Source organism: Synchiropus splendidus, chromosome 15 (assembly GCF_027744825.2).
Source record: "Synchiropus splendidus isolate RoL2022-P1 chromosome 15, RoL_Sspl_1.0, whole genome shotgun sequence".
Taxonomy (NCBI): Eukaryota; Metazoa; Chordata; class Actinopteri; order Syngnathiformes; family Callionymidae; genus Synchiropus; species Synchiropus splendidus.
Window position 1 is genome coordinate 11324515 of NC_071348.1, and position 23548 is coordinate 11348062.

The window sequence follows — 23548 nt, forward strand, 5'->3', positions numbered from 1 at the left end:
GTCAAATCTGACGTCACGTTTTGCGCCACAGAAGCGCCGCGGATCGAAACTTATGGCTGCAGATGTGTAGCACTGGAATAATTCCACGGACACGAACTGGTAACGCCGTTTTGAAGCTCACCCTTAAGCCTTGCGTTAAAACGAGTCTTTATTTGTGTGTTAGCGTTTGTATATCCTGCGTCGTGGTCGGACATTCCGTATCATTCCACGCCCACTTACACAATTAGCCGTAGTATCTGTGGCAGCTATCGTAGTATTAATAACTCACCAGGAATACATTAAAACGCAAAAATAGACTTTTGCAGCAGCTTCGTTCTTATGGGCTCAGTGCCGCTCTCTTATCGTGATAGTATCTGCAGTTGTGTCCGACTGTTTATATCGACTCGAATGAGCTATATGTTGATAACACCGTTATTTTCCCACTTAAAGATGGACATTAGAAAACGCCATGAAAGATTCTGACACCGAAGGGGTGGATGCGAATTGGTAAGGTTATTCAGAGCATTTAAAAACGACACAAAATCTGCTTGTTGAGCTTCATATCATAACATCTTGCTACTTCGTAGGGCTGTCAGTGAAAACATTGAAGAGGAGCCTCCTATGAGCCGAAGTTTCTCTGTAGAAGACCTCCTCGATGAGGTGGAGAAGATCTGTTATGATGCCTCGGGGTCTTCGAAGGTGGAGTATGCGTTCCAATGGGAGAAATGTATGGGTTTGCTCGTGAACTTGAGATGTGTTGTTTTGAGAATTTTTAATAAGACTTTGTAAAAGGCTTTCCATTTTTTTGGAATAACGTTAAATGCAGCTTCAAGACAAAATCATTCATATTTGTATCTTCAAAACAACAGATGATCAGCAAGCATGGGTTGGTATTAATCTAAGGAGTAAATAGATTCCATATAACAGATTATTAAAGAAGATAATATTGCTGTCTTTAATTTCATTTCAGTCAGATATGCATGAATCAACAAATTCAAAATGTGTTTTTAAAGATCACCCAGTGTAAGAGAACCACAGCAGTAGAATTGCTGCTATCTGCCACTACAGATAGCAGCAAATGTATTTCTTTTTTTACAACATCACATCTATGTTGGATCCACAATGAGGACGCTGCTTTTGACCTATCAGAACAGACGAATTGCTCGGGCAAGACGAACGCCTAATGAATTATTATTCATTATATTATATTATTATTATATCATTAGATTTCCACTACAAATAATTCAGGATTTATGGTCTATTTTATGAAAAGAAACTTACAGTACTGATCCACTGTAATCTAATATATATTTAAAAGCAAATGAAATGAGCATAATATGGACCAAAATTGCTTTAGAAGTTCTTCATTTAAAAATTAAATGCAGCATTCGTAGCCGCGTATATGACAAATTATTTATGAAGGAAATACAGGAACTTCATTATGAAAACTTTTGGCTTTACAGTCTCACTTTGGCTCTTACATTTTTCCCACCTGTGAAATGGCTCTCCTTTGACTTTACATTCAGCTCAGTGGACTCATCTGCTGTAGCTACAAATGAAATTCTGTGTAAAGGAGTGTCTGACATGTCCTGTGTGATGTATACATGAACTTGTTTTAATTCAATGGTCATTCGGTAATCAATTGTATCTCGATTGCAGGTGGAGATGGTGGTGAGGCTGTGGAAGGATGGCTTCACTGTGAACGATCAGGAGTTCCGCAGCTATTCTGTTCCAGAAAACCAAGAATTCCTGGACGCCATTAAAAGGGGGTGAGTTGATATTGAGGCTTAACGTATCTATATTTGTATATCAAAATATGTGCAATATTATTACCTCTTTCAAAATTATTATGGCTGTCATTCCTGTTTAAAAAAAAAAAAACAAACAAGTTCTGAGACTTCAAGTAATTAGTTTTACTCAATTAATGACTAACAAAGACTTGAGAATTGACGTTAACTGATTAACTGCAAACAAACTTTTTTTTTTCAGGGCGCCAATTCCAACTAAACGGAATTTCACTGACGGACAGAAAATGTACACTTAATAAACTTCAGGAACATATTCAACTTACGCTTGATCAATCTATAATTAATACATTTTTAACGTTTCAAGCACAATTTCTTCTTCTATGGTGTTTTTTTTTTCAGATTTTTGTTTTCCCATAATATTGTAATTTTAACTCTAGAAAGTAGTCACTACTAATGTACAATGTCTAACAAAATCATATTTTTAATTGTAAAACTTTTAAAACTGGAGTAGACTGTTCATTCCAGGTTTTTGAGTCAAAGCTCTGGAATGATCTGCCGACCTCCTTATGTTCACTTGTCTCTGCTTATGTTTTTAAGAGCAAACCTAAGATCCATTTGTTTTGTCAAGTATTCAAACCTCAGCAGCTAATGGATTGTTCTTGGGCTTTGTTCCTCATGTTAATCATTGCTGTGAATTCAATTCTATTTGTCTTTTGTTCCTTTTTGTGATGCACTTTATGACTTCCCTTGTCTGTGAAAGGTGCTATATAAATAAACATTGTTTGCTTAACATCAACTATGTATACAACTTTTATGTACGTGTAAGAGATTCGGCAGATTTCAACTCTGTTTTTAAGCAACATTTTGAAGCAGTGACTTCAGTGAAATGAATTCTTTCTCAACATAAAATCACACTGAGGGAGGCTGGTGACACAGTCACTGCACCAATTTGTGTTCATTTCTTATCACATGGATTGATCTGCCAAATTTTCCAATCTGGTCTTCATTCTGTCTCAGAGAGCTTCCAGCAGAGTGGGAGAGCAGAGCCGAGGAGGAAGAGCTGGAGATCAGCGTGGAGGATCTGACTGAAGAAAATTATGTCCCCAGGAAAAAGGCCTTTCATCCGTTCAGCGGTCGAGGATACAGGCTGGGCAGGTGAGGAGATTCATGAACATTAGGGGATTAATCCAAGCTGGTGATTTATCAGTCGCGCCAGTGTTATGCATTATTCAGTGTCACAGCTCATTTTTCTGGCTCTAAAAATAGAACCCGGTGCACATTGTACAAAAATAACGAGTACAAAAAAGGTTGTTCCTTACTGAAATACAAACTGAAGTCATTGTAACTTAAATGTCAGATTTTACTGAATGAATAGATCACGGTTTAGCTACACAATAGAGGACACCACTAAACTCACTTAAAGCTCTAAACTATCACAGAAATTCATTCATAATATTTGTGTTTTTGGCTTCAAATAACAGTGCTTGTGGTAGTAGTGCTTGTTACCACTAGGTGTCACCCTCAACATATCGAACAGCTGTAGAGTGACCCATGTGTAGCAGGCAGGGATGGTGAAATTAAAGTGTCTACATTTTTAAAGCATCAGTTGGGAAAAGTGTTTTGGGAAAGCCACAAATAGAATTTCTGTGTAAATGCGTGTTTGTTCACTGGTGTGAATAAAATAAGACGTTTTTTTTTCACATACTTAATCTTTTATTTCTTGTGTTCGTTGGCAGTGTTACACCCAGAGTGCTGGTCAGGTCACCATCTGTGCACGAGGATGGAGAATCTCCTCCTATTCCCATGGTAACAATAGACCACGCCCTTCCTGTCACCTCGTTGCAGATCTGGTTGGCCGATGGCAGGAGGTTGGTGCAGAGGTTTAACCTATCGCACCGGTGAGCATCACACCCTCAGCGTCGCCATATGTCGGATAGTTTTTGCAAATAATGATCCGAGTGTGTGAGGTGTGACACCTGGTGTGCAGTGTGTGTGTGTTGAAATCTGAAGCATCCTCGAGGAAGTAGCTCTGTCTGCGCTCCAGTCTTGGAGGTTAGGAGTGTTTGGGGATTACGTAAAGGCTTTGTTGTAGTCGAGTTTCAGGCCGGCTGCATGTTACATTCCCTGTCACTGGGAATGGGGCCGCACAAAACATAATCTGAGATGTTGCAACGGCGTGGATCTATAAAATCCCCTGAGAGGGATTGCGTAACTCTGATGCAGCATTTATATAACAGGGTTAGTCGTCAAAGGATGAGGGGCTTGAATCCCTGCAACCTCCTGCTACCTCGGGTGTGAGCAGAAGTGCCGCCATAGGATCACTTGTGTGTGCTGGGCTCTGATCAATAATAGATGCTGGTGCTTATACGGTACTTCTGAGGGAAATCATACATCACCAGAGAGTTGGGTCTGAGTGAAAGCATCTGCTTACAATGAGATTTTGAAGCTAGAGGCTAAGCTACGTCTTCTGTTTATTCATGTCACCATAACTATATATATTTCACAGATTAAAAGATTTTCATAATTTAAGGTTGGATATCTCCTGTGTAGGTTTGGGGGTCATAGATGCCCATAGATGCGGATAAAAGAATGGTTGGTTAATTCTCTCATGAATGTCTGTAGCAAATAATACCGTAAAGAATTAAGTAGGACCTGTCACCAACAAGCTACAGCCTGTAGAAGTCTATGAATAATGTGGATATATTCTAAGAGATCCTGGAGTAAAGCTTTGCTGGAGAAAACGTCGACCATTTATAAAGGAATGACTTCCTTATCACTGTTAATATTCAGTATTACTGGGTAGTTTACACTGAACTTATTGTGGCCATCCTTGGTAAAATATAGTCATACAGAGCAAGATGCTTGCAAGTACTTTAGAATGATTCAAAGATGCCTCCTATGTCCCCAGTACACATATGAATAAGCCGCTTATTAATTAATACGTATGAGCTGTAGATGCAATGTTCATGTTGTGTCACAAATTACAATCTATTTCAAGATTCTTGAAATATAGGATGTATTCCCGTGGAACATCCCTGTCGAACTACTAATGCCAGACTTATTTAGTTATATTTGCGACAAAGAAATAAAGTATATTATATCAACTTTTGACTGCGAGTTTGTGTTCGATCAACGTACTTTGCAATCTTGAGTTATTAGGGTTTTAATCTGTATTTGTATGTATCTGTATTTACACAAAAGATGTCTACTAAGATTTTTAGTGAATTAACTGGTGGAGTTGGCTGCAAACAGTTTACTTTCAATGGTTCTAGTTGGTAAGCTGTGAGTGCTTTTTTTGATGGAGCAGCTTTTTGACCTTTACGAATGATACATGTTTATAACCGACAAATTAAGAGCGTGTCCGCTCTTTTCTTTCAACAGGGTTGCAGATGTGCAAGACTTTGTCAAGCGTTGCCACAGAAGCTGCCCTCCTTTCGTCCTCACGACCTCCCTCTCCTTCCAAGAGCTCAATGACAACGACTTGAGTCTAGAGGAGGCGGATTTGGCGAATGCTGTTATCATCCAGAAACCCCTGAACACACAGGCTCCGTTTGGACACTGCTGACCAACATGGCCTCTTAACACACCCCCACTTTCAACACCACAAATGCAGCTTCCTAGTTCAAATGCAGTTTTCATTATTCTTGACTTGATGGCGAAGGATGGGGAAAATCAATAATTGCAAGCCACGTATGGGTGTGTACAGAGAAAATAGGTTTAGATTCGTTTTGGCCAAATGTTTAAGGTGGGTACCGATTTCTTTATACACAAAATATTTGTACTATTTTGCAAATCCTTTTAGCCATGGGATTCCTTTAAAAACAATTTTAAGTGGGGTATAATTTCAGTTTTTCAAGTAGTTGGGCTTACCTCACTATGGATTTATTCTTGTCTTCCATGTTAGTTTTTTTCTGCCTCAAGTTTGCCTTCTATCTTCCAATTGAACGTCAATATAAATACGGAGGGTTCTACTTGTGCTGAGAACATCAGTATGAATTTGTCAATTTGGAGGACCCCTTATGGTGTTCCAATATGGCTGCCAATTGTATATGATATGATAATTACATTGTTGTTATGCCAAATTTATGAGTGAATAGCCTCAGATGGTGATTTACACTCGCAAGTATGTCTTCCTTTCTCAACACAAATGGAGTACAAGCAAGTTCTTCTGGGATGGTGTGTAGTGCACAACTGAAGAATGCTTCTAAACATTTGGCCAAAACTTTACTTGTGTCATATTAAACACTGACTAAGTTACAAGGTGGGTATTATGATTGATGCAGAAATGATTGACATCAGTAGAATGAGTCATGTGTTTGAATGTAATACAGAACAAGCCTTTGTTGAATGTCATCATTGTCGCATCACTCTGGATCACTCACCTGCTGTCTTAGCCTCATACGGTTTATTCACCTCATGAACCCTCTGGTTGCACACTAATACACAGATGAACCAAAAGAAAACAGTACCAGCACCCCAAACTTTCTTTTGAAGTCTTCCCGAATTTCAGTTGTTGATTCTGCACTACCACAATATGGTGAGGCTGCTCTTTTCTTCAGGTTTGGTCTTTTGTTTACAGAGTATTTTGCCTTATGAGTTTGGTTTCTTTTGCATAGAAATATTTATATCGTGGTTTCCTGTATGCCTTGTTTATGACTTACCGTTGAATGTATTTGTTTTGCTGCATCCTGTCAGGATATATCAGAAGTGGAGGTGGAATAAATCTGACTCAGAATCCACTGTCTGTCATGATTCATCGAGAGTTGTGTCACCGACATCTGCGTGCCGTTATTAAGACACCACTTGTTTTGTTTCAAGCACTCCAAACTTGTCTTTTACTGAACACAGTGCCGCAGTGTCTCCTGTCAGGCTCGATTTGTCAACATGTCCCCTTCACTCTGTCCTTTAGACTCTTAAATTAGTGAACCGGTCTGCTCACAGTGGCCTTGTGGATTTGACCCAGACACACAGAGCAGCTGTTTGTCAGTGTTGCTGGACAGCTGAGAGTGAGACCCGCCCCCTGAAAAAATATAATAAAATGAAGTAGTGTCTGTAATTTACCAGTTGATCTATGTTCCTACCTTCACCTGCTCAACCTTGGCAGGTACCTTCCTGCTCTCACTAAGCTTTGGGCCAGCTGTCCAAGGTCAAAATTAGCTTCCTCCTCAGGATGTCCCTCTGAGACAGGTTGAGGAGAGGCTCAGACTACAACATTGTCTGCATAGAGAAGAGCCAGTTGAGGTGTTTCTGGCATCTTTTTCAGGCACAGATATTTGTGCTCAAGCCAGAAAAAAGGGCAGAACTCAGAAAAATGATCAGTGTTATTGTAGTTGTTTGATCGCTTCAGATTTTCCCTTTGATCAGGGTGCTGGTACTTGTCCAGCAGTTAATATTACAGTGTAAATTTTATCATGACACTATACTTTTTTTGGTCATGGAAGCTGTTTTATTCATTTTATTAATCGAACCAGTCGCACACTGTTGTAAGCAGCGTTATTTTAGCTCTTAACAAGTCAATTTCTATGGTTCAGATGAGCCGTTTTTTTTCTGAGGAGTTATTAGAGCTCAAAGAATGTTAAGAACGAGAGAGGAAAAAAATGGCTCCAGCAAGAGGGGCACTTTTCTCATACAGTGAAAATGGGCTGGTGCTTCAGCATCACTATGGGTGTATTTGTGCCTGAGTCAAGGGCATTTGCAACTCAGAGGAGACACATTCTCATCCATGTTTTTCCCAGCTGGTCCTGCCCCATGTTCTCCTCCCACATGCACAACCTTTGGGTCCAGATTGTACTTTTTCAGGAGCTCCACTGGCTTCATGTTTCAAAACAAAGTAAAGACAAAATCATGATTTCAACTCACATAGCCACACCTGTTATTATACTCCCCTTTTCATAAAATAATGCTGATCCATCATAAATCAAGCTGCGACATCAGCGCCCTTGACACCTCCCAGGCAGCACGGTGCTGACATAACTATATTCATAATTGCCGAAGCTTCAGGATATAATGATTATCATGGTACATTATGGCGCGGCGCCAAGCAGCTAGTTGTTCTCGGTGGTATACGACATCTGCGCTGTCATTACGGCGTCACGGGGGAAGACAAGTAACGATTCGGCGGAGTGATAATCTTCCAGTCTGCAGATAGTTATTAAGAGAGTCATGAATGTGGCACGAGCACAGTAATCATCCTGCCAGAAGAGACCGCTTTGAGAGACAAGTGGCTTCCAAGCTTATCATTAAGATGAAAAATTGAGAAATATAATTTTAGCGTGCTGTAATGGCGGATTGGAGCGTTGCTGTTGAAAGACGCTTTCTGTGTTTGAAGCGTGTCTTCATCATCTTGCAGCTGGATGAAGGACGAGTCTCCATAGTTTCATACTAATACAAATACGAAAACCATTGCTGTCACCAGTCATGGTATTGAATGAAAGCATTTCCAGCTCCCGTACATAAAGAATGAAACCAGCTCAACGGACCTGACCCCACCGCTGTGGATCACTGACTTTGTGACAGATGGAACACAGCGTGTGAAGCGGGGGAAGCATGTCTGTGGATCACAAACATTCCCCTTCAGGAGCCGCCTAAGAAAGAGTATAGTGTAGTATAATATACCTCCAGTATGAGGTTGAGGACCATCAGGACCAAAACCTGACGCCACAAAAAGAGCTTTTTCAGTCAAAACATTGTATCGTATTCATCCTGACTTTATTTAATCCAAGTTCACTAGTGTACATTTCTTTGTGATGTTTTCCAGTTACCTCAAAAGTGGGAACTTGGAGCTGGGAATGATGTCAGAGCTAAGTACAGTGTGTTCCAATGGTGTATTCCAGCCCTTGGAACTAGATGACGTCACCCGACATTGGATTTCGCAGTCGTACTCACCTGAGTACGCAGTCCAAGATGGCTTCCTCGAACGTAAACAAGACGTAGAACCTTAGGATAAATAAAATACTCATATAAAGGAAACAGATTTGCATCTCATTTCCATCCAGCAGGTTTTCTAGTTGTGAACGCAACACATGCTTATCAAGAAGTTGCTTTGATTTGGACAACGCACGCTTGAGAAAAGCGGACGTCGCCATCTTGTTTTCCGACCTTGATAATTTGGAACATACCGAACACGGCTGTGATGTCTTTCCCGGCTCTTCCAACCTCTGAGGTAGCTGGAACGCAACCCTATTGTCACTGCCCTATTTGCTTCTTCATCCCGTTTTGCTTCCAGGGCTCAGTTTTATGACGTCATTTCCTGTCCGCATGCGCACATTGGTATTTCAAGACGTAATATCCTGTCCACATGCGCACATGGGTGTAGCTGCTTGACACATAAATTAGAATAAAATGAGCAACGTCATTACGCCACGCCTCACTACACACTCGCATTTCATCAAGAGAAGCAGAATTTGAATTACTAAAGTACTACGCCGACGTATTAACTGTATTTTAACCTTATTTTATATATACATCACTACATTTGACTTGTATTCAACAATTCGGATATTTTAACAAGATTTCAGATAAAATAATTGGATCTTTCTGTGCAATTTGCATGCAGTTTTCTATCTTGCCTACGAGGTCTCAGTGGTTAATTTGGTTTATTGCAACCAAATAATCAACTAGACAAACGTCTTTTTCATTGAATCACAACTTTTTTGAGGATTACATTTTATTAACAAAACATGAAAACACACCAACATTAGAGACGTAAGCAAGTTATGCTAATTTATGTATCTAGCGGCTACAACCATGTGCGCATGTGGACAGAAAATGACATCATAAAACTGAGCCCTGGAAGCAAAACGGGATGAAGAAGCAAATAGGGCAGTGACACCTATTATCAAAGTCGAAAAGCAAGATGGCGAAGATATTCTCAAACGCAGGCCTTGTTCGGACATAAGCAGCAGACAATATCTAGATAAATACATGCTCCTTTGGCAACAAGAAAACCCACCGGACGAGGAGGAAACACAAGCTCACAGAAAGTGTTTCAGATTCATGAGCCAAAACTACTACTTCCTGTTTACATTCTGGGAAGCCATCTTGGATTTTGCACTCACAGCGGTGTGGTTTCTCTGACGTTCCGACTTGAAAAATCTTACCCTGGGTGGTGCCAACGGGTGACGTAACTGTGAATTTCAGTTAAACGCAAGTGAAAAACATTGACCAAAAACGTTAGCAAAGTGATTAGCTTTATTATCCTGCTGACTTGATGAAGCTGCAGTGGTTTTTTCCTCTGAGAAAACGTGGCACCTAAAGCACTAAGCACAACATGCTTTGGAACTAGAAACATTTCCTTCTCAGGAGCATGACGAAAGAGAGAATATGGGACAAATATTTCAAGAATTTTCATCACACCAGCCACTAATTTATATGCAGGAAAATAAGTCAGAGTACAAGCGCAGTTGCTGTTGTGTATTTTGTCGGCGCAGTTGAGAGGAGCGAGAGGAGGAATAAGGTTAATGGATGTGGTAAAGGAGGACACGAAGAGGACAGGTGTGAGAAAGGAGGATGGTCTAGGTAGGTCACTGTGGAGGGGGAGGAAGTTAGTGGTGGGTATTTTTAAAATGAAATTGAAAAGCTTTTGATATTAAGACCAACAAAAGAGGAGTGAAACTGTAAGGTCAATATTCTTTAAAAGAACATAATGATTATTGTGCATATTTGAGATATATGCGTGTGATGTCCCCCGCCTCTAGCCCAGGGTAGCTGGGATGGACTCCAGCCCCTCGCCTCCCAGCTAACTGGATGCTGAGGACAGTCAGTCTCACACCTATGGATAGTGTCAGAGTCACCAAATAACCTCTGCATATTTTCATATGTGGGAGGAAACCAGAGTGCCTAGAGGAAGTCAACAGCGATACAATTGGTAAGCAACAAGCAAGCTGAAACTGAATATGCTTCTTGATGGCATCACTCTGAATGGCACTAGCAATTATAGTCAAGAAGTTTATGCTAACATCCATATACGGTTGTAATAGCTGGCCGTCACACTCAGTAAAAACACTAGCTAGATACAAATTGTGTTCTGAGAAAACCAAAAACACAAGGAGCTTGAAGAGATGCGGCGCCTGCAGCGTAGCGAAGTTGCCGCTGTGTGCGGCTTTAAGCGCCTTGTGGCCTTGAGGAAAAACGTGAGCGCCATTAGACATCTTCAATATTTAAAGCAGCCAGAAGAGCATTTGCTCATGACTCAACAAGACGGTAAGAAGAAGGTTGAAAGACGGCCACACGTGAAGATCTGAATTAGCTCTCTGATGAATCTATGCTTGATGTACAAATCTGACCCGAATACGGCCGTCAACGGCGGGGCGCTTGTTAGAGTCGAGAGAGCACATTTCCTTTGTGCTACATATTTAATAAGGCGAAGCATGCGGAGAATTACACTCCCTTTAACTTCTACATTTCCTCTCACAATGAGCCTTTTACTCGTGCAGCCAACCAGCCTTTCATTTTGCACATTCCTTTTCACGCATTATCAGAAACATACCCGTCCTAATGCGGGTCATATGGCTAGCATGTCTGTGGTGGTGCCCCTTCCATTGTCAATATTGTGGTTTTTCAGGGCTTTCATGCTTGGAATGTATGGAGCGCTCTGACCTCGGGAGTGTTCCTCTGCTATAGTTCTGCTAAAGCGTGACTTTGGATTATGAAGACCAATTTCAAAACCTCTCTTTCATTTCATTGAGAAATTGTGTTTGAATAAAATTCATCACTGGAGCACTTCCACCCTGATGTTTAAGCTTTTGTGGGCATTGTTTATCTTTATTGTGTTCCATCACTAAGAGAATATCATGATCATATATATATATATATATATATATATATATATATATATATATTAGGGGTTAAAAACGTGAATAAATAAATATTCACTATATATATATATATAAAGTGAATATTTATTTATTCTCTCTCTCTCTATCTATCTATCTATCTATATATATATATATATATATATATATATATACACACATATATATATCTATATATATATATATATATATATATACACACACACACATATATATATATATATATATATATATATATATATATATATATATATATATATATATATATATATATATATATATATATATATATGAGTGAATATTTTTATTCACTTTTTTAACCCCAAAATAGACAGTTTAATATTATGTAGTATTGTAGGACTGTCCTCATTTTCAGAAAAAAAGGTTTTGTGTTTGGCCATTTTTATCTTTGTATAATCCTTGTTACACACACTATACAAATTAAAAAAAAAAAATCATAAGAAGCAGTGAAGACCCCAAAGTTTCTGGCTTGGTTTCTACTGGATTTTTTTGAGTTCCGGAACAGCTGCAGTTCCACTGACCTCATTTGAATTTGACTGATAATGGTATTTCAGTCACACTTTAGATTAGAGAACATATATTACCATAAATAAACTACTTCTTCCGTGTATTGATAAATAATTCACCAAGATAAAATACTTATTAGTGTCTTGTTAAGTCTGACTCCATATTACCCAGGAAAGGAAACCAAAACAGCTTCATAATAACTTATTATTAACCATAAATAATAGTCAATATGTGTTCCCCACTCTAAAGTGTTACCAATATTTCAAATGCTACTTAATGTATGGAAATAATATTGCGCTCTTTGAGTGCTTCTTCTTCTTCATTTTTTCATAAATCTACAAAAAAGTAAAACCCATAATTTCAAATAAAAATGGATGACCAGACAATAGAAATGGAGTGGACTTCCAGATTATGTTTATGTATGGAGGCTGACCTCACCGTCACCTGCGGGCCACAAGGCCAAGAGATAAAGGCGACAGTCAGCGATCAATACGGACGACCAGGTTTTCTGCGTTCCACAGATAACCAGAGTTCATTGCATTATTGATATTTTTTATTGATTTTGTGACAATGGGGATAAAAAGAAGCAAAGAATATAGCAGCACCAGCAAAAACACTCACCAAAAACTGACATCCTGAAAATGTCAAATTAAAATACACAATGTTTCAATACAATGGGAATGGATACAGCTTGAGATGAACAAATACAAGTCCGCTGAGCTTGACAACCACTTTCTCATGTTGTGAAAAGTCAGTGGTTTTTTGACATTGTCCTCAGGCTGCCGACGATGTATTCATGAGGATTGGTTTTGAAGGGCATATGTGATGTTCCATTGTGTGCACACATGCATGTTTGTATATGTGTCCTTGTGGGGACCTCTCATTGCCATAAACCCAACCATCTAAAACAAATGGCTAAGCTTAACCAGGACTGCTAACCACAATGACACCCACTTATAATGACCCAGTTATTTTGACATTTTCATCCTCAGAGTGAGGCTTGTGGGGACCAGCCAAACACACAGCAGATACTTCAGTTCCTATGTTCCTGGCGTGGATGGGCTTGGGTGAATGCTGCCAGCAAGCGCTGCTTGTGCCCCCATTGGGTCGGACTGTTGTTGGTGTGTGCCAGATAAGCCAAGCCTAATCTTTCCAATGGTGGATGGACGTTTATCCATAAAGCCAGAGGGAATGATGAGGGGGGTTGGACTGCTTTCCCGAGTGAGCTGGTCAAGGTCAATCTCTGGAGTAGATGCAGGACCATGACCAAAGAATAACCCATGAAAAACTACACTTTAATATAAGAGAAAAATATGCAATATGTGTCAAAGAAAATAGTCAATTTCTACACTAAAAATAAACAAATGACAAACATGATGGGAATCATCTGTAACTTAAAATATTCTGTTGACAGCTATGACACATGCAATTTCATGTTTGCATGTGTCACGATTTTCAGGAGCAACACACCCTTCCAATGATCAGCCTGCAGGAGGTTCATGTGCTGCAATGAAATCCAGCAACATTGTTTGAATGCCATTCTGATTCAAAACGCACCTCGACTACTTGATCGAAAAAAAATCCAAACCGCTCAAGGTATTTTTAGTTGGTATTACACTTCACATATCCCCTAATAAAGTTGTTTAGTTATGTTATTAAGCAAATTTAATGACGACATTGGACCCTAATGAATACCAGGGTTATAATTTTATCTCATGATTAATGTAAAAACAATATATAGAAGAGCATTTATTTTATAATCACATGATAAAACTCTATCTATGATAAAACTATGTGTACTGCTTATTATGTTTCCTATTTACATAAATAATAAAACCACCACCATGTGATATTTATGTCATAAAATGATAATTTTACCCAAAAATGTGATCAAAACAAACTTCATAATTCAATGTTTGACTCTGGATTCACCACAAATAGTATCTGAGTGAGTAGGATTCGGGATAGCAGCCATGTTTTCCCAGATGTTCTCTGTGCTCATCTTAATTCCGACATTAAAAACCAGACAGCTGCCTGCCTGCTGGCCCTTAAGTGAATCCTAAATTGACTCCCAAGTTTCATGTTAACTTAAACAACTCAGTTGAGATTTAAAAACTAGGCAAGCGCAGCCTTTTATCTCTATTATTAGTCTTTAATATGTTCTGGGTCACACACACTGCCCGCAGCAGGTATGGCTGAATGAGAAAACGTTTGCAGTGCCACATTTTGTAGCCTCGTCCTTCTGACCGCATCCTGTTGTTTATTAATTTCATAAAGATGTCCAAAATTAAAGTGCATTCTGCGGTGCAATACCGTGAGTGACCACTGTGCCGCGCTGTTCCAGCAGGGCATACTGAACCACTGAGCATCATCTCCGCAGTCTTCCTCTCATCCCGGCAGAGTGACCCAACGAACTGACTGGCCAGCAGCCTCGCAGCCGTCAATGGCTGCCGCTTCATCCAAATACCAGGTAAAACTGCTCATCTCTTCTTCTTTTTTTTCCTGTGTGTGAATAAGATGAGGGATGTTGTCAGTGTGTTGATGCACTTGAGGAGGGGGTGAACACTTCTGCGCGGGACATTTCACATCCTTGCATTGGTGCCTGAGGACTCATCTGCTGACATGTTTACCTGATTGATTTTTGTTAATGGAAATGTCAGCGTGTTTTCTTGTCACGCATATATATCAGTGCAGTGTAATGAGAGATGAGGAGGATGGATCAAGAACCGAAAAGTCACTATACGCTCTCTGTTTGGACGTGTTGTGTTGAGCATATTTGTGTGTGTCACAGCTGACTTTGTCCTTCCCTCCTGGCCTCATTCCAGAGCACAAACGGCATGTGAATGGCGGCAGAAAGCAGCAGAGTTGTCACAGAGGAGCAGGAGGAGCTCCAGGCAGCCTCCGGAACCATCACTCCAGCCTACCAGCACACACACACCCGCAGTCAGAGCCACATCCAGTTTCACCTTGTGACACACTGGCAGGCGCCCCGTCTTCTCGCTCACACCAGGAGTCACAGCCACTCTCACTTCAGCACTCCCTCCAGGATCACACACAGCCTCTCAGCCATGACCAAGGGCGAGAACGGAGCACAGGGCTCAGCAGGGAAGCCCACCGAACCATTGTTTGCCAAAACCCCTCACCAGGTAAGACCATTCTTTCCTCCCGTCCTAATCCCATCACTCTGGGCAACTGAATGGATGGAGAATATGCAAAGATAAATGGCTTTTCCGCTCATGTTACTCAATGTTTTCCTGTTGGGGATGTTGTGATTTCTGTCATTGATGAGTTTTGCCAACCAAACAGAGGATTAATATTGGATTTTAAATTCTAGAGCAAGAGCTGTTTACAATGCGACACTTTAGTTTCAGTTTAGACCTTTTTTGGAATACTGTAAACGTAAATATTAACACTTGAACTTGGTCTTTGATCTGCTGTTTCCTGACTTTTTAACCAAATCTGACCCACTAGTCCCCATTGTTGCCGTGGAGACCATCAAAAGTTGGCCTCCTGAGAAAGATTGAAATTGTCGCTCAATCTCTTCTTAAAATAAACGCATTTGTTTACTGCTTTCTTCTTCTCCTTTGCTCACATAATTGAAATCATTGCATTTTTGTGTCAGGTTTTTCATTTTGGGAAGAAATCAGAGCAGGATCAGTCGCGAGGGACGAATTTGGCGACGACTTCAGCGCTGAGCTTGTAAACCAGGCTTCGGTTAACCGTAACATCAAAGTCAGTGGAGCGGATTTAAAAATACCACACAAATAAAAACACCTCATCGGAGCTGGGGGGGGGAGGGTGCAATACGCAGGGTGATACCACACATGTTGAAACCTGCAGAAGAAACACAACACGTAAAGCAGAGATGCGTTTGAAATCTAATGCCGTCCAGGTTAGTCACTGGTTTTGCAGCGTGACATCAGTGGAACGAACCTGTTCTCTAACTGGTTTGTCACACCTCAACTTAATCATTCGGAGGATTCCCCAAACATTCCGAAAATCCCTTCCCTGGAAACAAACCTCATTATAGACCCAGATAAGCAAATCATATGTTGCAAGTTTTCGTTTTATTCTTAAGGTTGGTGTTCGCCTTTGCTTAACCGCAAGCCTCTTTACAAATGATTCTTTCTCACCTGCGACACAGCGAAAGCTCCTTTCTTGCCTTCAACCGTGGCTTGTTGCGAAGGTTTATCAATGCAGTGCTCAAAAGCTTCGTTCACCACATACTGATAAGAGCTCCACACCCTATAAAACCCAAGCTTAAAGTTGATAAGATAAGATGTCTTTGAACTCAGGTGGATTTTAGACTCACACGTAGAAACACACTGTAGACGGATGTGAAAGACGGCAATACAATGGAGCGGACCGCAGTTATTCAAGTTAAGAGTCAACGTTCATAACACACAATGATGAGCTTTTAAAGATGAAATAATATGATGAATATGCTGAGGTTTCCATTGTGAGAGACGGTGGACATATCTGAAAAAGTTAGGGAGGAAAGGCTGTTTTGGACAAAGAATATTGGAGGTGAGGAACACAACTTCTGAGACTTGCATGTGCTGTTGAAGTATGTGATTTGTAGTCTTACACTGCGGTTGCTGACTACAAAGGAGGTTGGTAAATGAAAGAGGGCTCCTTTATTTGTCTCCAAATGAAGCTTGTTTGGTATTAACCATGATTCACATCAACACTAAGTTAAGTGGTTTTGGAGTTATTGGTTCAAAATAGTGAGCACATAACAGTGGTTTCATATAAAAAGTAAATTGCAAACACACTGCATTTAGTACATGATATATACAAACTAAAAAATGTGTTTATTCTTTCTTATAACTTCACCAAATTGCAACCAAATCGATTTTTTTATTTGGTGTTGAACTACTGAGGCTAAAATAAATGGCTTTCTATATTCTTTTCTATATTCTAATGAATGACTTTTCTTATAGATAGTCATTGAAATTGCATTTATTGTCAGATTTTTCTTGTCTACTTCTTTAGGCGTGATAAAACGAACGGTGTTAACGCACAATTCACTTCCTCCAGCCTGAGTTTTAATGTCACAACAGCCTTTTTGGTGAGCCGCACCAGTAGCTGACAGCCTCTCTCAGATCATGAGCTGTCACACACACTATAATCCATAATCTGAAGTGACGGCACAAAGCTGCTGCTGCTGCTGCTACTGTTGTTGTTGACTTCAGTCATTAGAGTTTTGACCCAGAATAGTAGGAAATCCCTCGATGGATGGGCCACTTCATTCTTTTTGGATTCACATCGCATTATGTTTGACTATATTCTGTCTCACTGGTACAGACTCTTGAATTCTTTATCCTGATTTACATACTGCTTTGATGGATGTTGAAATCCCATGTTAAACGGAACATAAACAAAAGTGTTTTTCCCTTTTTTTTCCATTGTCTGGATGATAAATACATCTTCCACATCAGCAGTTACAATGGTCTGTAATACTTGAATTTCTGGGTTCGAATGTGGCCAGAAATTCACACAAAAAGTTAGCTAGAGGAACACTAGCACTAGCCTTGTAGCTAACTAGAAAGCTGGTGCTAGAGGACCACTAGCATTAGCTTTGTAGCTAACTAGAAAGCTAGTGCTAGACGACCACTAGCACCAGCTTTGTAGCTAACTAGAAAGCTAGTGCTAGAGGACCACTAGCACCAGCTTTGTAGCTAACTAGAAAGCTAGTGCTAGAGCAACACTAGCACTAGCCTTGTAGCTAACTAGAAAGCTAGTGCTAGAGGAACACTAGCACTAGCCTTGTAGCTAACTAGAAAGCTAGTGCTAGAGGACCACTAGCACCAGCTTTGTAGCTAACTAGAAAGCTGGTGCTAGAGGACCACTAGCATTAGCTTTGTAGCTAACTAGAAAGCTAGTGCTAGAGGACCACTAGCACCAGCTTTGTAGCTAACTAGAAAGCTAGTGCTAGAGGACCACTAGCACCAGCTTTGTAGCTAACTAGAAAGCTAGTGCTAGAGCAACACTAGCACTAGCCTTGTAGCAAACTAGAAAGCTAGTGCTAGAGGAACACTAGCACTAGCCTTGTAGCTAACTAGAAAGCTAGTGCTAGAGGACCACTAGCACTAGCTTTGTAGCTAACTAGAAAGCTAGTGCTAGAGGACCACTAGCACTAGCTTTGTAGCTTTGTAACTTTACAAAGCTAGTACTAGAGGACCACTAGCACTAGCCGAAATGGTAAATGACATTATACCATCAAGGTTTTCCACCTCATGAAAGAAAGGGCAACTAATATGGTAATGTATTATTTACAATACTGCCTAGTTAATATACAATAGTCGGGTCTTCTGTGTACAATTTAGAAATATACAACATATTCTTTAAAGAAGAAACACAATTTTGGGTTGATCCATCGATTGAACGTCTCTATCGATAGTGCTGTCCAAAGTCAAGGCCCATTTGCAGGCATGGAAGCTTTTTTTTGTCATCAAATTTATGTCACCATGAGAATGTAAAAAAAAGTCATTTGATCGGCTCTGTTCATGGCATGTTTGCTACATTGGAAGACCTTTCATTTAACTGTAAGTTCAGAATGTCAGGTAGATTTCTTGGCAATTTTGCCTTCAATAAATATCCGCTCTCTCTTCATTTCAGAACAAAGTGAAAGTACGTCCCATCATAGGTCCCATAATTTGATACGAAATAGATGCAAAAAAATGACACATGGGACCAAGAGTTTGACGCTTGAAAAACATCAAGCTCTCAGCGTTGAATTAACCGATTACCTACACGAAAACTCCAATTCGCAGACTATTATGAACGCATATTTCTGTTTATATTTTATGCATCGGTGAAAAAAAAACCATGGTGGTTTTGGTTTGTTAAACGTCTTAATCGGGCAGTTTAAATCACCGCCCTGGAAGGATTCATCACCTTCCTTCACCAGTCAGCGCTGGCCTCACGCTTCAGCTTATTGACAGTCGGGACTCTGCAGACGCAGCTTTGGCTTCCCGCCAGGATTTGTGTACGTGTGCTGGTGTGTAATGTGTTTTCTCTTCAGCCAGACAGTTGACAGGATTTCCTGTTTATCCTCTTTGATGATAAGAAGGCAGAAATGAAGGACAGAATAAATGTTTAGACCACAGTCGTTTTGGGAGGATTTTCTGCACATCATCAGTTCAAGCGTCCCACGTTCTCCAGACTCCAAAGACTTTAATTCTCCTTCCAATTCGGGGTAATTGCAGTGAGAGTGGGAGAAGAGAGAGTTTTGAAGTCCGAACAGCTCCACAGCCTTTACTTACCTCCGACCCGCTTGTCTTGAGATTGAATAATTACACACCTCCTTCCTGGTAATTGTCGTTCGGCAGCCTCTCGGTGTTTTGACGGGCCGCAAAGAGGAGGAAGAGAAAACGTGAGCGGGATAATAACGGCGTTTTGGGTCGGGACTGTGGTTACTTTGGTGATTTCCGTCTTGGAAAAAGGGGAGTCGCTGTGGGCGCAGACGGAGCCGCTGGATGTGGAGTGACACTGTTGTTTTCCTGTCTGAGAGTGAGTGACACCAAAGGTCATTACCGGATCACGAAAGTGGCAAAAGTTGAGCTGTTCGCAGCCCGGCCTCGGAGACGGCCGTAAATATTACGCTCCACAGACTGCGGTGTCTGCTTTTATTCATGTGTGAGGATGAAAGTCCCGAGCTGGATTCACATGCACGCAATATGGCGCTTGATGACTTAAGCAGGGCGTATTGCGAGGAAGCAGGGTTTCTCAGGCTCCTGAGTCTGCACATAGTGACCACCCAGCAAACACAGGCTCTGCTTCTGATCCTCTGTTTCAAACACAGGGGTGGGGGTTCGTGATTTTAGCGGACATTCCATGGTTTAAATGTTGCTAACCACCACCTGTCAATGTGAGCAACACGATAATCATGCTATGTCGACTGGATTTAACCCTTGATGATTTAATATACAGTCATTTCTTATAATGGATCTGGACGTGGTGCCTTTTTTGTCTGAAAACATATAATTCTGCTTTGAAGAGTCAGATGGTGAGAGTAACATCCCCCTGCTTTCCTTAGGAACACCTTGCCATTCTCATACCGGTATATCGCTCAGGTATTTCCCGAGTCGTCCACTGGGCCAAGATGACTGTCTTGGAAGGCGGTGGTCTCCAACCCCTGGGCCGGGGACCGGTAGTGGTCCGTGGATCAATTGGTACCGGGCCGCAAAACCAATAATTAATTTTGAAGGATCTTTTAATATGTTTTTATTTTAAAAAATGACCAGATTCTCTTGGTTAAGCCTCGGTCACTGGAGAGCCTAAATGTAACCCACAAGCTTAGTAAAAGAAGAGCCTACGACTTCCAAGAAAAAGAAAGTTTTAAACAAACAATACAGTGAGTCGTACTTGAAATATGTCATTATCGCAGCCATCTACCGTCACTCCTAGATGGGACCATCTCGTTCCACAGAAAAAAGCTCAGGATTCCCATTAATTTAACAATATCGCAATGAAAAATGTTCCTGCACTTCATATTTGGCTTTGTGGTCAATCTGTTTGCTGTTTTGACAGAGCTACCGTCTGTTGATGTGAAGGATGAGCTGCTCTGGTCCAAACTCCTGATGCATGACTGAGCAGCTCTTCTTATCTTTATGCGAAAGTTTTCTTTGGTGAGGGCGGGCTCATAGATCCATTGATAAATAAGCTCTTTGGCGTGGTTACGGTAGCTCCTTGCCCCAGTGAGACTGAGACTCGATGAGGCACTAATCTGCTTGCTTCAGTCCATTCGACAGTGGCTCAGAAGGTTGAGTGGGTCGTAGAAGCGTGTTGCCGGTTAGAATCCCGAGGCAGGACATCTTATCCACCCTCCCTTTTGTAAAAGTGTAAGGATAATAACAGAGGTGAGTGTAGGAGCTGTTACTGACTCAGGGCATCTGTGGCTACTTCCAATGTAAGCCACTGTTGAACCGTCACCTCCTTGTCCAAAATACCTCTGTAGTTCTGGTTGACAGAGCCAGTGATGAAGGGCGACCCTTGTAGACAGTCACCCATACTAGAGCAACAGAAGGAGCTGGATTAGAGGTTCTAATACCCCAAATCCACAAGACACCACAACCGGGATTCTCTTGGAAACACAGTATAAATCCCTCTCCAAGTGCACAAGTTCTCTGAGGACCTGTGAATTCAGAACAAATCAATAAACAGAAGGATTAAATAAGAGCCATGAAAGGTTTGTTTTGGCTGGTTGGTCATGGACTATCAGTTTTCTGGAATTGTGAAGGGGTGAGATTAAGTTATCAAAGCATATTTATCTATGTTGAAAAGAGATGAGCATTTATGTTTCAAGATTTTAGAGTCTATTGATGCACATTGAAGCAACGGCTACTGTTGCATTTAAGGTAACAAGAAAAAAACATGCTATGTTCGCTGAGTTTTAGCTTAGCTTTGCTTGTTTTAGCAAGCGCTTCTCTGTCCGTTTGTAAATTAACTGAACATTTACCGCCAAAATTCAGGAAATGGCGGTAACGGGAGAAGCTACTCGGGCTTTGAACAGGCTGCTCACAAGGGTGACCAACTTAGAAACTCGGATGTTCCAACTGTACTTCACCACAGCAGACAATAAAGAATGAGTTTTAAATGATGGACATGAGGAAAATATTGGGATAAAACTCACATTGTCAGTAGAAATCTGTGGTCAGTCTTTTAACAAATTCTCTTTTGCTGTGTGGAGTTTTGCATGCCAGGCCGACTTCAACGATAACATTGGATGTCTCCTTGCGAATAGTGTCTAGTGTGAATGAGAATGTGTTAAGAAATCATATGATCTTCTTTGTAAGATTCTCTAAACTATAGGCTTCCTGGCCAGTGAATTGAGACGAAAAACAGGTCACAGTTGATGTACCGACACGCAACAGACACTTTACTCCACGGTCCACTGAGCAACAGAATGAATACAACATGACTTCAAGATGGAGCTATTTTTGGATCACGTGGAATTAAATAGTAAAGAATTCAGGGGTTTTATCCTGTTGTCGATTGGAATAGTAACTGCACTTTGAGTTCCCACAACATAGAGCCATATTGCTTCGTAGTGAGTGAGTGGTTGATGACTTGAAGAACCTGCATTTCAAATGTGGCATTGTGAGCAGATGTGTAGTTCAGACGCACATGCGTTTTATGACCCCGATTCAACCTCCAATTGTATCACTAAGAATAATAAAACCTCACTCTGACATGACGCAGTGGACAATGCTGACATCAGAGAGATAAGTCATGACGACCCTGGAACAATTCCATGTACAAATATACCATCTTTTCTTCACTCGTTCATTCAAAAATTTCACCATGTTTAGTAGTGATATACAGCCACCATCGTTGCGCCCTGAAGCGAGAGTATGAGTGAAACATTTTACATACATTTCTATTACCACAAATCCCGATATTCTTTACATGGTGTTCTTTTTTTTTTTTTTTTTATAGAAAAACTGGAATTCATACTTATTTTTTCTCATATATAGTCGAACAATGGAACACAATCACAGTTTGGGTTATATTATAATTTTCATACTAGAGAATTTCCTTTATTTCTATCTTATTTATTTATGCAGTCATTCATTTTTCTATTTATTCCATTTTTTTTCATTATTTTTACAAATAACAGTAAAAAATAACAACAATAATAATGCATTATTCACGTCTTTTTCAGCAAAACAAAACAAAACAAAATAGCATAGCATAGCATAGCATAGCATAGCATAGCATAGCAAAAAAGTATTTCCCGTACTGCGTGTATAGTCAGTGATATACAGTATGTTGTCATTTATTCAGACATCAGTCAATGTTTTTGGACTCAAGAAATTGTTAATTCACCAACACAGCATCGTAAAAATAAAATTAAAATAACAAGTTTTTGGCATGTTCTTTTCTTGAACTTTTCTTTTCCACCTTGAGCATTTGTCTCTGTGATTTTGATTGGTCTGAAAGAACGTTTCAGACAGCTGTAATATAGTCAACGGGACGCTGCGTACATGGCTCATAATAATCCCAATTTCCTGTCCGCAGACCGACTTGAGACACAAGCTGTCATTATGCAGTAAACTGTGTTTTGCCATTGGCGGTGCACCCAAAGAAGTGGCCGCGAGTGCCACTGCCTTCTTCCTGCAAATCTACCTGCTGGACGTAGCCCAGGTAAAGGCGTAAAGAAGTTACACTGAACTGTTTTTATCGACTCGTTTTTAAGAGTTTCGTGCCTCACAGATCAACGCAGTTGAGGCCTCTATGGTGCTGTTCATCGGAAAAGCCTGGGGTGCGGCGACCGACCCTATTGTGGGATTCTTCATTACAAAGAGCGAATGGACCAAGATTGGACGACTGATGCCGTGGTGAGTGAAAGACCCGCTGTACCTGCTGTTTCAAGTGGACTGTCTCATCTAGCTCTTGGTGAGAAAGTAAATCATTTTGTTTTGAAGGGTGTTACTTTCAGGACTGGAAATAATGTGTTTTTAGATGTAATATTCC

The 23548-nt window shown here is 40.5% G+C and overlaps 2 protein-coding genes across 2 annotated transcripts in view; both read left to right on the forward strand.

The window, feature by feature from the left end:
* Positions 1–6460, forward strand: ubxn2a (UBX domain protein 2A). Its single transcript, XM_053887929.1, has 7 exons — positions 1–99; positions 430–486; positions 567–678; positions 1639–1748; positions 2745–2882; positions 3464–3625; positions 5109–6460. The coding sequence occupies exons 2-7, from the start codon at positions 449–451 to the stop codon at positions 5290–5292; spliced, it is 744 nt and encodes a 247-aa protein (XP_053743904.1). The 5' UTR covers positions 1–99; positions 430–448; the 3' UTR covers positions 5293–6460.
* A 4106-nt stretch (positions 6461–10566) lies between these two features.
* Positions 10567–23548, forward strand: part of mfsd2b (MFSD2 lysolipid transporter B, sphingolipid) — a 28918-nt gene continuing 15936 nt past the window's right edge. The window contains exons 1-5 of the mRNA XM_053888324.1: positions 10567–10593; positions 14412–14537; positions 14893–15213; positions 23093–23218; positions 23288–23412. Coding sequence (XP_053744299.1) covers positions 14911–15213; positions 23093–23218; positions 23288–23412 — 554 coding nt within the window. The 5' untranslated portion in view covers positions 10567–10593; positions 14412–14537; positions 14893–14910. The remainder of the gene's footprint in view (positions 10594–14411; positions 14538–14892; positions 15214–23092; positions 23219–23287; positions 23413–23548) is intronic.